Source organism: Cryptosporidium sp. chipmunk genotype I, assembly GCF_004936735.1.
Source record: "Cryptosporidium sp. chipmunk genotype I strain 37763 chromosome Unknown contig_52, whole genome shotgun sequence".
NCBI classification, from domain to species: Eukaryota; Apicomplexa; class Conoidasida; order Eucoccidiorida; family Cryptosporidiidae; genus Cryptosporidium; species Cryptosporidium sp. chipmunk genotype I.
This window is the reverse complement of record NW_027125580.1, coordinates 52020-67552: the sequence shown is the minus strand read 5'-3', so window position 1 is coordinate 67552 and position 15533 is coordinate 52020. Positions and strand designations below refer to the sequence as shown.

The 15533-nt window shown below is 34.8% G+C and overlaps 8 protein-coding genes across 8 annotated transcripts; 5 read left to right on the top strand and 3 right to left on the bottom strand.

Annotated features, from left to right (window-relative positions):
• Positions 1-96: 96 nt before the first annotated feature.
• On the bottom strand, positions 97-2046 carry ELE39_003404 (RAD21-N-terminal like; the record flags this gene model as incomplete). The annotated part of the gene is made up of 1 exon (XM_067346390.1): positions 97-2046. One exon carries the CDS (start codon positions 2044-2046, stop codon positions 97-99), a length of 1950 nt encoding a protein of 649 aa, XP_067202856.1.
• Positions 2047-3073: 1027 nt separating this feature from the next.
• ELE39_003403 (cell division control 28) lies at positions 3074-4252 on the top strand (the record flags this gene model as incomplete). Its single annotated transcript, XM_067346389.1, has 1 exon — positions 3074-4252. The coding sequence occupies one exon, from the start codon at positions 3074-3076 to the stop codon at positions 4250-4252; it is 1179 nt and encodes a 392-aa protein (XP_067202855.1).
• A 374-nt stretch (positions 4253-4626) lies between these two features.
• Positions 4627-8112, bottom strand: ELE39_003402 (amine oxidase; the record flags this gene model as incomplete). The annotated part of the gene is made up of 1 exon (XM_067346388.1): positions 4627-8112. The coding sequence occupies one exon, from the start codon at positions 8110-8112 to the stop codon at positions 4627-4629; it is 3486 nt and encodes a 1161-aa protein (XP_067202854.1).
• An 826-nt stretch (positions 8113-8938) lies between these two features.
• ELE39_003400 (integral membrane) lies at positions 8939-9885 on the top strand (the record flags this gene model as incomplete). Its single annotated transcript, XM_067346386.1, has 2 exons — positions 8939-9042; positions 9117-9885. The coding sequence occupies 2 exons, from the start codon at positions 8939-8941 to the stop codon at positions 9883-9885; spliced, it is 873 nt and encodes a 290-aa protein (XP_067202852.1).
• A 189-nt stretch (positions 9886-10074) lies between these two features.
• ELE39_003399 (uncharacterized protein) lies at positions 10075-12330 on the top strand (the record flags this gene model as incomplete). The annotated part of the gene is made up of 1 exon (XM_067346385.1): positions 10075-12330. One exon carries the CDS (start codon positions 10075-10077, stop codon positions 12328-12330), a length of 2256 nt encoding a protein of 751 aa, XP_067202851.1.
• A 5-nt stretch (positions 12331-12335) lies between these two features.
• Positions 12336-13241, bottom strand: ELE39_003398 (uncharacterized protein; the record flags this gene model as incomplete). The annotated part of the gene is made up of 1 exon (XM_067346384.1): positions 12336-13241. The coding sequence occupies one exon, from the start codon at positions 13239-13241 to the stop codon at positions 12336-12338; it is 906 nt and encodes a 301-aa protein (XP_067202850.1).
• Positions 13242-13494: 253 nt separating this feature from the next.
• On the top strand, positions 13495-14367 carry ELE39_003397 (RPR45-like archaeo-eukaryotic exosomal RNAse PH; the record flags this gene model as incomplete). Its single annotated transcript, XM_067346383.1, has 1 exon — positions 13495-14367. The coding sequence occupies one exon, from the start codon at positions 13495-13497 to the stop codon at positions 14365-14367; it is 873 nt and encodes a 290-aa protein (XP_067202849.1).
• A 320-nt stretch (positions 14368-14687) lies between these two features.
• Positions 14688-15326, top strand: ELE39_003396 (GTP-binding nuclear ran tc4; the record flags this gene model as incomplete). The annotated part of the gene is made up of 1 exon (XM_067346382.1): positions 14688-15326. One exon carries the CDS (start codon positions 14688-14690, stop codon positions 15324-15326), a length of 639 nt encoding a protein of 212 aa, XP_067202848.1.
• Positions 15327-15533: the final 207 nt, after the last annotated feature.

Below are 15533 nucleotides of genomic sequence, written 5' to 3'. Positions count from 1 at the left end.
CTTTTCTTTTTTTTTTGAAAATGACATAAATAGACATGCTATTACAGCTTTTCAAGACTTATAAAATGTAGTCTAATATAATATTTTGTGAACTAATTACATTATTATATTCTGAGTGTTATCTACTGCTGGGAAAATATTAATTTCACCAAATGGTTCCTCCTGCTTAATATCTATCATAGACTTTGACTTCAAATGCAGTATTTGGACAAAAATGGGAGCCACTACAAAAGCATCGCTGCCTTTAACTAGCTCATCAAAGGTTAGGCGGTCACTCTTTGAAAACTTAGAATTCAAGTAATGCATTGTTTTTATCTCTCTTGATGAAAATAAAGATTGAATTCTCTTCTCATCATCATAGTAGGTATTTGGAGATGCGTTTGTAACATTTCTTTGTTCAGTACCCAAATAACTTGTCCAAGGAGTGAAGGTTAATTCATCCTTTTCGTTACAGTCCTCTTGAGATTGTGACCTTTTCCCTCTCACAGGAGTATTCATTTGTAACTCTTCATCAGAATTTTGCTCTTCAGAACAAAAATTTCCACAGACTTCCTGTTCAGCATAATTTCCAAAGCTTTCGAATGAAGAGCAGGCTTCCATTGAAGAATTTGGAGTTCTTTCAACAGATCCCAATCCAAATGAAGACTTATTACTTTTATAAACAACTTTTTTCCTCAAATTTCTAACTTTAGGACCTTCGTTATTTATAAACTTTAGGAGGAATTCGCCAGAAAGTCGTATTGGAAGAATCCTGCTTAGACCTAAAACTCCTATTTCTGAGTTCTTGCTTGTATTAATTAAATTTTTAAACCTCATAATATCAGATTTGCTATTAGAAAAGGCATTTCTTAGACTTTTATCCCCGTTTTCTAAAGGTCTAGAGCAAGTTACAATGTCCTGAGCAATTTCGACCAATTTCATTCTTTTTGTTCCTGCTCTTCCGCCATAAGCTTCACTAACTTTGACTGACCTTGATATTTCCGGAAGAGGCAAAGTTGAAATGTTGTCTAATGTTGGGCTTTTATTCAAAATATTCTCAGCAATTCCTGAAATACTCAATCTGTTTCCAGAACCTTCAAGCACATCTAAAACAGCCGAAAATCCCCCAATGCTATCTCTATTTGTGTCAGAAATTGTAGAGGCTCTAAATGTATTGATACTTCCCCTATATTCATCATGATTATCAATATCTAGCAAATCTCCGTTACTTCCATGTTCTGATATTTTTCCTCTTTCAATAGAGCCAATATCATCGAGCCCATTAGACAAGATTTCCCCAAAATCTACACTAGCGCCACGACGTTTCTCTATACTCGCCTCCAAGTCGATCTCTATTCCTGATTCATTAACTATCACTCTATCTTCTATCATCATTTCTACATCTGCATCTTCATTTTCTTCATTGTTAATGAAGTCATCAAATTCCATATCTAGTAAAATAGGCATTGAGCTCGTGCGATAAGAGCTTTGGTCGCTCCGTTGACTCATTATCAGCTCCAGGCTCTGATTTCCGCTCAGATCGGTTGCTTGAGATATTGGAACCATCTCTAGCTGGTCTATCGAATCTTCATTAATATCATCCAGAGTTCGATTTATGTCCTCAATATCTATCACACTTTTTAATTGCTTCGAATTATTTTGAAACCTATCTATTTTGGGATTTGATGTTTCCTTGCTAGGAACTTTGTTAAAAGTCAAATTATTCGCATTTTTATGTATATTTTTACTGAAGTTCTGCATCCTTGTAAATACTGTTGTACATTTATTGTCAAGATATTCAACTTTATGGTAAAACAGCTTTACCACTCCCGTCAACAATCCACATGAAATTCTCAATGGGATCCATTCATTTTCTGAATTTGTAATTTTGATGATTTCTTGAACGCTTTCATCAATACTAATGCTTATTAGCTGTTTCTTTTTAATTCTCTTCTCAAAATATGCTGCTAACCACAAATTGACCAGAGTCTCGCTCTTTACATATTTCAGAATAGAAAATTCCCCTACAGAACTCTCCTCAGCTAAGTGAATATTCTCTAAACTCATTTTTTCTTATTTTAAAAAAAAAACTAACTTCTACTGTGTCTAACTTATTCAAAAACTTGTTAATTATTGTCTGGAAAACTTAAACTTGACAGATCGTCGACATCTTTCTGTTCAGTGGCCCAATAGAATTGAATACAAAAGAATGCTTAATAGTTGAAAGAAGAAAAAAAAGTCATATACTAATTAATTCTTTTTTTCATAAGTGACAATTTTTGTTTCCACACTAATATTTATTTTATTATTTCCCTCCATGCTAGTGGAACAAAAATTACATAGCCCACACATGCCCGCCTTAATTTTGACTAGAATACAGAAATAATTAAACTTTTTGTTTTAAAATTAAATACATACATATATAAAATCAAAAAAATAGAAACAAAATATAGAAAATATCATACGATTTCTCTTAAAAATATTCATCTTTCGAATTAAGTTCACCACTTTCTCCGCTAAATCTAACAATAATGTCGTCTAAAATGAACATTAAATAACTAAACTTAAAACTTAACTCCCATTTCTTACCTAAATCATATTATTAAACTTAATAATTATTTTTTATTGCTTATAATTAATTCCAATCAATTATAAATTTGCCACAACATTCATTAGAATGATTATCTGTATTAATGAGGTGCATGCAAGAATTGGGCGGGCATTGTGGGGTGTGCAGAGTGTGTTAGTAATGTTTTTTTTACATGTGGTAGATACCACCACGTGAAATATTGATTAGTGAAAGAGGATTTATCGGAAGAAAAGAGTTTTTGGTTCGCCTTCTCATAGTGAATTATTATTATTTTTTTAAATAATATAAGTAAAAAAGAATCAAGCAGCATTGGGAGTTCTTCACATTAAAAAAGGGCTTATGTTGTGGCAAAATTAAGTGGACAGAGGATAAATAACGAAAAAGATTAACTTATCGGAATTTGGGACTTACTTAGAAGAAAGGGATTAATTTTTGGAATAGTTTATATGAGTTTCAATTGAAGAAAAAATACGAATCACGAGGCTAAGCACTTAATTTGAAAAAATGCAACAGACTACGGTGATTAAATCCAAAACAACAAGTTATGTAGTTTTGCAGGATTTAGGAAGTGGAACCTATGGGAGAGTTGTTAAAGCTTATGATCAGAACAACCCCACCCACCTTGTAGCAATAAAACTGTTTCACCTTGAAGAGCACGAGGATGAGGGGGTTCCTGCCACTTCCATTCGTGAGTTGGATATATTACGTACTCTGAACCACCCGAATATTGTTGATTTATTTGAGGTTCATTATAGTAGGCCAACAGATGGTTCTCCATTGTTAATGGGAGTTTTTGAGCTCTGTGCAAATGATTTGAAGAAACACTGCAAAATGCACACTCAGCAATTGAGGGATAGATATCCTGATTTGAAGAATCCCATAGCAGAACATACTGCATGGACCAAGGAATTAATGTTCCAGCTATTGAATGGTATGGCATATTGCCATGCTCACAATATAATGCATCGTGATTTGAAACCACAAAATGTACTCATGGGAATGGATGGCGTTCTCAAGATTGGTGATTTTGGTCTTGCTAGAGCTTGCAGACTGCCAATACCCGAGTATACCCATGATGTTCTTACTATGTGGTATAGAGCTCCAGAAATTTTATTGGGAATTGATAAATACTCTCCTTCTGTGGATGTCTGGTCTGTTGGGTGTATAATGGCAGAACTACTAAGAGGTGGCCATGCACTTCTTCCAGGAGAGTGTGAAATAGATATGGTTTGGAGGATTTTTAGGTACTTTGGAACTCCAACTGAGGAAAGTTGGCCCGAAATTGGTAAGCTCAAATATTTTGACAAAAACTTTCCTGTTTGGACTTGCAATGTACAGGAAAATCTTAAAAACCTTTGTAAGCTAGCTGATGCCTCTGCTATTGATTTGCTATCCAAATTGCTGGTCTGCAATCCAAACAAAAGGATATCTTGCAAGAATGCTCTTTTACATCCATGGTTTGACGACATCGATAGATCCAAGTACGTTATGTGGGATAGCAGAGTTATTCTTCCATCTCCAAGAAATATACATTCAGGTTTTATTGAAATGATTAATGATGAAAACGTTCAGCAGAATAATCGAGCTACCCGTAGGTCTTTAACAAAGGGTGTTTCTTCTGACAAAAGGAGAAGAGATTCCGATAAGAGAAATACAAAGCTGGCTACTGGAGCTATATTATGATTCGGGATACTACTTCTGTATCATTGAAGCTTACCTCAACACAATTATATATAGAATAAAAATAACTTTAATTAATTATTAATATTCAAATAAATGATCTTGGAAGGTTGAGCGATAGATCTTTCCAAGTTTCATAATTATACTTGGAGTTCTTATTAATTATTTTGGATGATCAAAAATTTCAGTGTACAAATGATCAATAAATGCTAATTGGAGAATATATTTGTAATTGTAACTAAATTTATTGACTAAATATTAAATAATAGATCGATAAAGTACTAAAGTTTCTGAATTACCCCTTTTGTCTTTTGGATTCTCCTTATTTCTCTCTCAAAGACCGAAAGAAATCTATATTTAGAAGCTGAAACAATTAATTAATTAGATAGAAACTGGGTAACTTGAGTAGTCACTCTTTTAGCACTTAAAAGAGCCCCTTGAATAGAACCAAATCCATCAACAGTAGTTCCATCTCCTGCAAAATATAAATGCCCTTCAAAGTGTGGTTTGATTAATTGATTAATATTTGACTCCTTACTGCTGCTCGAATGGATTGGAATACTTCCTAAGTAATAGGGGTCATCCTTCCAGCTTTTAATAGAGAAGTCTAAAAGCTCAATTTCGAGATCTTTTGGAGCAATCTCTTTAAGTATCCCAAAACAAATATTTGCAAGCTGCTGTGAACTCAAGAATTCCGGGTTTGGAGTGGAATTAGACTCTGATTCTATTTGAGGACATATCTTTTCGGCTAAGGGAGCAGAAATCCCGCACATGATTGTATTTGGGACATTTTTATGAGTGTACATGGTTATACATGGGTGATCTAGATGATGTATTTTATCTGCAAGTCTTGAGAAGTACATATCAAACTCTTTTTCACATTTGAAAGAGTTTGAAGTTGTGATAGATGATGGAGAGCTGGAGACTGCGTTACTGTTTGTGCTTGGTGTAGACCCTAAGTTGGAAAGAATTGGGGTAATATTTAGTTTGAGAAATAATTCTGTATAGCTGCTCATATCTAATAGCTTAATAGACCTTATAGTTTCGTATGGCAATGATGGTATGAATTTGATGGAATTCTTAGGTATCGATATCTTAGAAAATTGGCCTTGGGTTCCATTTAATTTGCCAGAATTCCCAGTGTTCTCGGATGATTGAACACTCTTCTTTAAGACTCCAATAGGAAGAGTGCAAATAACGCATGAAGAGCTGAACCACGTTCCATTACTGATTCTAACATTAACCTGGTCTGTCTCATTGTTGTATAGTATATCGGAAACTGGACTATTAAAGTGAGTATTGTTAAGTATTTCGTTATTTTGAATTAACTTTTGTAGTTCACAGTCAATAAGATCACATTCATCAAAGCTTCTTTCAATAATGGATTCTTTCTGTAGCTGGATGTGGTGGAGTATATTTGCGGGGGGTTTAAGCTTTTCAAGGTTGTTTTTGGGGTAACACCAGTACTCTCTCCATGGGAGTTCCTCGAATCCTACAAATCTTGGCAGTCTTTCCCAGTAGAACTGTTCAATATTTTTGAATAAATTCTCTCCATAGTCGCCACATGTTGCCTTTTCTATGTACTTTTTTGAGGAACTGGGAAGATTCTTTATATTTAACCTTTTCAAAGAAAGTGGAAGACAGTAGTTGATAAGAATCCATCTCCAGTTTACAGTTTCACCAAATTCCTTAATTCTCTGAAGCACCAATTTAGCGGGATTAACCTTTTCAAAGTATTCATTTCCGCCTTTACACATAAATTCTTTAATTGGAGGCTTTAGGACTGCTGAAAGAGGATGAAAAATGTCAATCACAACTTCTTCAAGTAGCTCAAGGGAAAGCCTGATGAGTTCATTTGCTATAGAAACTGTTTCCTCGGAAAGCTGATTAACCAATTCTTCCGTGTTTTCATCATTGGTCTTTTTCCTCTCAGCTTCCCTGGAGCTCTCCCTAGATTCTCTTCTTTCCCTATAAAAGCAGATTTCACTGGAGAGTCTTCTTTTATGATTTGTCCACTGGCTATAACTGGAAATTCGCCCAAAAGGAATATTCTGAGCTTCTAAAACAATAACACTGAAGCCTTTGTTAATTAGGGCTTCTGCAGATTTGAGACCAGAAACTCCAGCTCCAATGATTATAACGTCGTATGTTTTGGAAATGGCATTATTTGTGATTCCAACTTTTTTTTGGGATTTCTGACAGTTGTCGTCTTTATCCATTGACCATACAATCCAGGGAGCAAGGAAGTATCTCTGTAAAGTTTGAGGAAGAGAAAGCCAGGTCAAAAGTTTTGGAAAAAATGCTTTTCTCATTGCTTTTTCAGCTCCATAGTATTTAAGGGCATCCAGATCCCACCTTCTTCCAGCTTCATCATAGGTCTCAAACGGACCGTAGACTCTCAGCATCCCATTTTTTGCAAATTGTGTATAGTAGCCAAGCTTGTTACCAATCTCACCATAGAATATGTTCCTATCATACGAACATGTAACTTCTAAGCTTTGTCCAGTTTCGAGTTGAAAGTAAGCCTCTCTTCTAGATTCCAAGATCCCTCCAGACTCTACAACACTGACAGAACCATAAGGTGTTTTCCATTTCATATTATACTTGTCGAACTTGATTAGGGGAGTATTTGATGGTAAAAGATAACAGAAATCATGAATAAACTGAGCAAACTTATCAGTTGACTGAGCACTTAAGTGTTGACACAGGGCACAGATGAGCTTTTCACTTATGAAATGAGCAGCTATTTGACTACATGGATTTCTGCTTCGGATATACAAAATGCATAGGCGACAGAAAAACCTTCCACATGCAACACAACTGACAAATCTGGATTCAGTTGTGGTATTTGCACTTGCATTTTGATGAATATTGGCCTGCTTTTGAAAGCAAATGGCACAGGATCCGTCATTAATACTGCTTAGAATGAATCTTTGGTGACTATGTAGTTCCTGGTTTCCTCTGTGAATTCTCCTGGGCACAATTGCTAAGTAGCTTTCTCCAAGAGCAGTAATCATTAGCGGAGCTGATTGACAATCCTGGCCGCCTGTCTTTATATGAACAGCTTTGAATTCCAGAGCAACAGCTCGACTTTCAAAAAAACCACCATGTTGTTTGAAGCTAAAGTGTTTTCTTTTCCCATCTTTTCTTCTTCTCCAACATCCCTGACGTTTTCCACTCAGTTCAATATGTAATCCATTTCCATTGATCAGCCCACTTCTGACCTTTCGAAGAAAAGTTAAATCCTCGGGAGTGTGAAATGCCCAATGCCACTCAATTGGAGCTCTCGGGTTGATTGGGTTTCGCTGATTATACGCACTTTGGTATTCACAGATAATGCAGGTACTTAGCTCAGGGTTAAATAGAAACACATCATGAGCTCTGGAGAACTGGAGACAAGGATTACAGACCGATCTTCCACATATTTCAACAGCACATGTAAATCCTGCAGCATCAGAATTACTAGGACATGTTTGGATTGAGCTGATTTCAGAATCAATTTTACTTCCAAAGCTTGATCTCAGGATACTACCACATGAAAAACATATTAATCCCTTTTTCATCATGTTTAAGAAATGTGAGTGGTATCTAATAACAGGATTGCCTCCAATGTTTTTCTTATCTATAATAGAGCTCTTATCTGTAACACTTTTATGGCATTCTGTACCAATTAAGACGTTTTTACTATCATTCTTTTGGTGGAGACTTGAGATGAGTCCTTCAAACCTATTTTTAATTTCTGGGGTTTTGTATGAATCTGAAATTTGTAGAAAGTCATCTTCAGGACGATTTTTTCTAATAGTTGTTTGTTTGTTAATCCTATACCAAAACTCGTTTTTTGGCTCCCCAAATATTTTATTCATTATTCCAGGTCTTATGAATCTTTTCTGGGTTAATTTATCTATGCTCAATGCACACCTTAAATTATTTGTTCTTTGTTTTCTTGACTTTTCTCTTTTATCCTTCAATTAAATCTATTTTATTAGGTAAATCTTTTTTATTTAAACCAGCTTGGTAGATTCTCTTATTTGATTAAACTTGGATTCTAAAATGTAATAATAGTAATAGCAATACTAATAGTAATTATTGAAATCAACCCTTAACTTGAATTCTCAAAATATTTCATTTCATTCATAAAATTCAAGCATTTGCCTTTTCCTTCTAAGATTTAGGTATTTTTCTTTTTACATGCTGACTGATGACATTTTTCTAAGATTTGCATTTGGAAATGTGGGGCATTTATTGACAATATTATGCATGCAACGCCGGTATCGAGTAATATTTAGGCGCTGTACTTACTACATAATGGAAAAAATATGTAAACTTTGAATTTTTCGTATTAGTAAAGCCAACTAAAATCGATTTCATTAAGGTAAATTACTGTAGGGTAACTTCAATTATTTTATTTTGAATAGATTCTCCTCTTCAATTACTTTTATCTTACTTTATTTAATTCCCTGGTTATAATTGGAGAAAAGTATATTTTTGGCGCGCTAAATGCCAATTTAATTGGCCAAGGCAAAAAAACACAATTGTTTACAATTAGGAATTAACTAAAAAGCCTTTTATCAGGTAAAGAGGCTATTTAGAAAAGGAGTATCTTATTAAATTGTTTTTGGGATTAAATAGTTACTTTGTTTCTCAATATTCTCAAAATCAAGTATTAGTTAGCCTTCACTTCTACTTAAGATGAATACTATAGTCAAAGGCTTTTATAACAGTATATTTAAGCAAAATGATAGATTGGAGGAGGCAAGAGACGCATATAGAGAGCGAGATATTGAAAAGTCAGCGTAAGTTTCACAACTTTATTTGTTCAAAACATAGTTAATAATGAACTTTTCTAAAATAAATTTTCTCTATTTAGTCTAGTACACAAAAAATTTGTCCACAAGGAAGAACATCTTGGCACCCAAAGTGAGCTACTTAAGGTCATTGTTTTTGGAGGCCTAGATGGAATTATAACAATATTTTCATTAGTTTCTGGCTGTGTTGCTGCTGGGTTTACAACCATTCAACTTTTTACAATTTGTATGGGTAGTCTATTAGCAGATGCATTTGCTATGTCAGTAGGAGAGTATGTTAGTTCCAAAGCTGAAAAAGAGTTCGTTCAATCTGAACAAGAAAGAGAAAGATGGGAAGTCGAAAACTGCCCAGAAGAGGAGATACATGAAATGTACAGTTTATATCAGTCAAAGCATGGGTTTTCTCCGGAAGATGCACAAAAAATGGTAGACTTAACTTTTAAATACAAAGATTTCTTTATTTCAAATATGATGTATGAAGAATTGGGTTTGATATTTGAGCAAGGCGACTCCTCACAGCCTTCATCGCTAAAAACTGCCACTTTCATGTTTTTCAGCTTCGCATTGTTCGGGCTTATACCAATGGTTTCCTTTGTTTCATTTAAATACATATTCTCTCTATCTAATCTACTCAACGAGTTTTCCCAGCTACTTTCCTTCACTACAGCCTGTATTTGTTGTGCTGTTACACTTTACATTTTGGGTTATGTCAAGGGCAAGTTCTGCAGCATGCCTCCCGTTAAATCTGCACTTACAATGCTTGTTAGTGGACTCATCCCAGGCACTGTCTCTTATTCTGTTGCAGCTCTAGTTACTTACCTTACAAGCTAATTCACATTTGTAATAAGGCATGACAAGCATTTCCCGCCCGCGCCTAGCCTTAAATTAGGGATTTTTTGAATTGTTTCCGAAAACGATTGTAATTTTATTCTAAATCTTTGCTCATTTCTTAAAATTTAGAATCATTTGAGTTTATCTATGCAGTTAATCCTGTTTTTTACTTTTTGAATCTAGGATAAAATGACTCCAAGATCGAAACGTCCGAGCCTGAAATCTAAAAATGGCAGTTCGAGACCGATAGGTTCTACTCCCAAAAAGATAAGGACTGCCACAAAAGATTTTGATTCTGATAGTACTATGAGTGACTTGGATAGAGAAGTAAGTGGCCTTATTGTAAATTCTTTGGATGCATATTCTAAATGGATGCAGTTTGTCCAAAACGACTTCCAAAACAGTTCAAGGAAATCTACAAAGGGAGAAGAAACAGAAAGCAATAACACTAAAGAAGCCACCATTTCAACAGTTAGCCATGAAGAATCGATAGAGGAGGCTGATACTGAGCTGATTTTTAACGAAAAACAAAAGGAATATTTTACTGACTATACCAATGGGGGAATGCAACGCATTCCCGAAGCTAATTGCAAAGTGACTGCAGAATCTAAAGAAAAAACTGAGAAAGAAATAATAAATCTTCCTGGGTTTAGTTCATTCAAACTGGAGAGTTTTCAAAAGTCTGAAAGGATTAGAAATATTGAAAAGTCGATGTTAGAAGCTCCCAAACTCAGAAAAGGAAAACTCAACCTAGATAATTTCCAAATGAATTCCAAATTTAGGCAAAACTGGAAAAAATATATAGAGTCATTCGAAATTCTAGAATCTCATGAATTGGAGGAGTTGAATACTTTTTACGGGATTGTTAATGGCTATATTGATGTAGAATATTCGAATTTAAAAGCAATTATTTCTCCCTGGGTAATGTCACTTTGCATATTACATATTAGTAGGCATATATATAACTCCAGACAGCTTGTAATGAATAATAACTCAAACTTACAGGAAGCTATTAAGGATAAGGAAAATTCCAATATTGACAATTTAGGAGATGATAGATTCAGAGACCAAGGATTTAATAGATGCAGAGTTTTAATTTTGTGCCCATTCAAAGGAGTTGCTAAAAAACTTGTGGATACTTTGGTAGCAATATTGCCCCATGGAAAGGTATTAAGAGGGTATGATAGGTTTGAAGAAGAATTCGGGTTTCCTGATGATTCTTCAGAGAATGAGGAGGTTGGCAAAGAAGGTGACAAACATGCAAAGAAATGTCAAAGGGTTGAAAATATTAACAATCAGAGCAACATAGACACATTAGAGGGCAAATTAGGCAAGAATGACGAACTATATAGGTATCTTTTTGAAGGTAAGGATAATGAAGACGAGTTTAAGCTTGGTGTTCAACTTACTAAATCTGGGATGAACTTATATAGTTCTTTTAACAACTCCGATATTATTATTGCTTCTCCATTAGGCCTTAGGAGAGTGATCGGAATGAGTGATGGAGGAAAGGGATCAGATATTTCATTTTGTTCAAGTATTGAAGTTTGCTTAGTTTTTGGAGCTGACATAATTTTCATGCAAAACTGGGATCATATGCTTGATGTATTTAAAGTTATGAATAAGCTTCCTAAAAAATCACTAGGAAACTGTGATATTAGAAGAGTGTACCAGGCATTTCTAGATGATAAGTCAAAGGAGTTCAGACAAACAATAATGATCTCTACATATAGAATGGAAGATATCAGCTCTTTATTTAGAAACCACACGGAAAATAGAAGAGGGTTTATAAGGTTATGGAAACCACTAGAAAAAATGATAGGATACACGGAAAAGAATTTACCATTATATATCGCACCAAAGTTAGTGGAGGGCGTTCAACAAATGTTTATTAAAACAGGTGAAACAGGTACACCTGAAGAGTCGTTGCTTAACTACTTTAGTTCGACTCTTTATCCCGATATTCTGGCAGCTTTGGATGGGAAAACTCAGAGAGTACTAATTGTTCTTTCAAATTATGTTACATACTTGAGGATTAGAAAATACCTTCTTCAGCAAAACGCAATATTTGCTTCATGTAATGAATCCACATCAAACGCTTCACTTTCTAGAAATAGATTTGCATTTTATAAAGGAGAGCTCCCGATTTTAATTACTACAGAAAGGTTTTTGTTCTTTAGGAGGTATCTTCTTAAAGGTGCAACAAAGGTCATATTCTGTGGTCCTCCAATTTATCCGAGTATTTATCTGGACTGTATTCAAAGTATTAACTTTTCACAGGGACCAGATAAAAGTAATCCAAAGTCCTCTGCTCCATTAGCAGTTATTCTCTTTCACTGGCAGAATTCCTTGGCTTTGGAAAGAATTGTTGGTACGTCAAAGTGCTCAAATTTGATTCAAAATGCAAAGGCATCTAAGCCTGTAGTTTTTAAAATACCTATTTAATAGTTCTACCTTTTAGATGAATATAATGTATGAAGCTTTCTCACCAATTCTCTTTGGTCTTGATCCTTTTCTTCCATATCTAGCTTTCTGTTGCCCTCCAATATCTTTTTAATTGAAATCTCCTTCATAAGGCTGGAGTTTCTGTTTCTAATATAATTATATCTTTGAGGAATACTGATTGTGCCTTTGATTGAGTTAGAAGGTCTTGCCGTACTTGTAGCACTATAATTTGAACTGAGTTTTGGGGCACTATTTGACTTAGTTTCTGAGCTAACTCCCAAGTCATCCATAGAAAATCTGACCTTTCTGTCCGAATTACCTTTGCTACTTTTATGCCTTGAAAAGTTTTCTCGCCCAGAATAATTATCTGAATAATTAGATTCATCACTATCTAGTTCACCTTTATAGAAATACTCATCATTTGAGTACTCTGGTTCCTCATTATTAAAACTGGTATAGCCTTTCGAGCCCTCATATTCTAAATTCTCGTAGATTGTTGGCGCAGATAAATCTTCAGATGCGAGAATAGATTTTCCATTTGCTGAGTCATTATCACGTTCGACCATTTCCACAGATGTTGCTCTGGTAAGCGAATCCCTGTCAAGAGTTTCTCTAAGTATTATTTCAAGTATTTTCTTTTCCTCAGATTCGATTGTCCTTAATGCACTTTCTAAAAGCTGCAATTCTTCTTTATGAAGCTTGATCAGATCCTTAATAGCATTTTTCTGAACAATACACATTTCGTGACGCTTTTGAAGCATTGAAATTTCAGTCTTGGCAGAATCTGATTTATTATTTTCATTTTTATTAACTAAGTTTTCCTCTGGAATTACTGGATGAGTCTTATTCAATGTCTTTGCTTTCTTGATCAATTCTTCAAATTGTTCAGTGATGGTTTTAGAGCTTTGCATCCTAGTCTGCAACACTCAAATAAGCGTATTTATAGGAACTTATTCCAATTTCGGTGGCTTTACCATAACAAGCTTTGAAAACTTTAATTCAATAATTTCCTTAATAATTTTTTATACATGCAGATTAGCTGTCATCCTCTTATTTTTTGGCGCCTAAATCATACAATATGTTTAATACCGAAAAAATAATTAATGGAGAATTGAATAGTGAACGAAAGACACTGAGATTTATAGTTGTAATGCTGGTTTTATAATGAATAAGAGTTCACTTTGGTATTTAAGACCTGATGAGTACTTGAACCGTTTCTTGGAACAGGGAGTAAGATGTGATGGAAGAAAACCTGAAGTTTGTAGGAATTTTAAGCTTGAATTGAACAAGCTAAGTTCTAGCTGCTACGGAGCTATCTCAATTAGAATAGGGAATTCATCGTACATTGCCTGTTGTAATCCTCAGATAATTCATACAGGTCTTGATCAAGAATCAAATAATGTCATAACAAATTCGAGAATAAATGTTTCTCTAGAACTACCAACAATATGTGGATTTACGGGAAACCCCAATCATTCAAACTTTGTCTCTAATTCTATCACGGAGTGTTTGAATGATTCCCGAATTATTAACCAGGAAGCATTTGTAACAATATTTCAGGGCAAAGAGTTACACTGGCTGATCAATATTAAAGTGGTTTGCCTATCTTACGATGGAAATCCATTGGATTATACACTTATTGCAGCTATTGCATCCCTCCGTAACACTTTTTTGCCCGAAAACCTGATTTGGGACGATAGTTGCAATTGGTTCAGAGTCTCCTCAGAACCAATTTCTAAAGACGAGGTTAAAAGAGAGAGAATGATGCAGAATAATTCAAGTTTCTTCCTCAAGAAGGTTCCGATATTTGTTTCCTTTTCATACCTTAATGATAGTACTTGGGTCTGTGATCCAAACTACATGGAGGACTCGATAGGAAGTAGTGTCACTATCTGTTGCGTTGATAACCAAATCAACACTTTACAAACCCAATGTATTAGTAAGTACACTCCAGGAAAGTTAAAAAATGACCTGAGCCAACTTATTGCTGTTGCCTCCAAAAGAGCAGACGAGATCAGAGCATGCCTCTTGGGGTAATAAGCTATTAGTCTACTAAGAATATAACTATGGTTCACAGCTTACACTGTAGGCATGTACATATATAAATATCTAGGCCTATATTTGTTTAGTCGCATTAAATCATCCTTTTTCTTTTTTTTTTTTATTTCACTTAATAATTTTATTAAGAGACCCAGTACCAAAATGCCGGTACAAGAAATGATAATAACTTGCCGCCCAACCATGTGGGTGTAAGACAGAATATTACTTGAGGCCTATTAAAGGTAAAGATACACAGCCCTAGAGTAATCTATTATTAACGAGGATTTTTAGAGAAAGGTTACTAATATTTTAGGAAAATGGCAGTTCAGGCACCAGAATTTAAGCTTGCATTGGTTGGCGATGGAGGTGTTGGTAAAACTACACTTGTAAAGCGTCACTTAACTGGAGAGTTTGAAAAGAAGTATATTCCAACTATTGGTGTTGAGGTACATCCTTTGAAGTTTAACACAGACTTTGGTCCATTAATTTTCAATGTTTGGGATACTGCTGGCCAGGAGAAATTTGGTGGGCTCAGAGATGGTTATTATATAAAAGGACAGTGCGCTATTATTATGTTCGACGTTACTTCCAGAATTACATATAAGAATGTTCCAAATTGGCACAGAGATATTGTTCGTGTTTGTGAAAACATTCCAATTGTTTTGGTAGGAAACAAAGTCGATGTTAAGGATAGACAGGTTAAGGCAAGACAAATTCAATATCACCGAAAGCGTAACCTTCAGTATTATGATATTTCTGCCAGAAGTAACTACAACTTTGAAAAGCCATTCTTATGGTTGGCAAGAAGATTAACCAATCAGCCAGCTTTGCAATTAGTTGGTCAGCATGCAAAAGCTCCAGAAGTTAACATTGACCCAACTCTCGTTGCTCAAGCTGAAAGAGAATTAAGTGAGGCAGCAAACGCACCAATTGAAGATGATGACGAAGACCTCTAAATAAATCAAATGTTTTTAAAGTAAACATCTTTCAAGAGATACATTTTGAAGCTCAAATTTCTTTGTTATCTAGTCAATTTACCTGGTAATCTATATCAAGTTGTCTCTTTTGAGACTTTCATCAGGAAGAAATTGCTGGACTTAGCTTCAATAGGGCTTATTCTAGTAGGTAGGTTACACGGTATTTGGACATTTTAATCCCCTTAT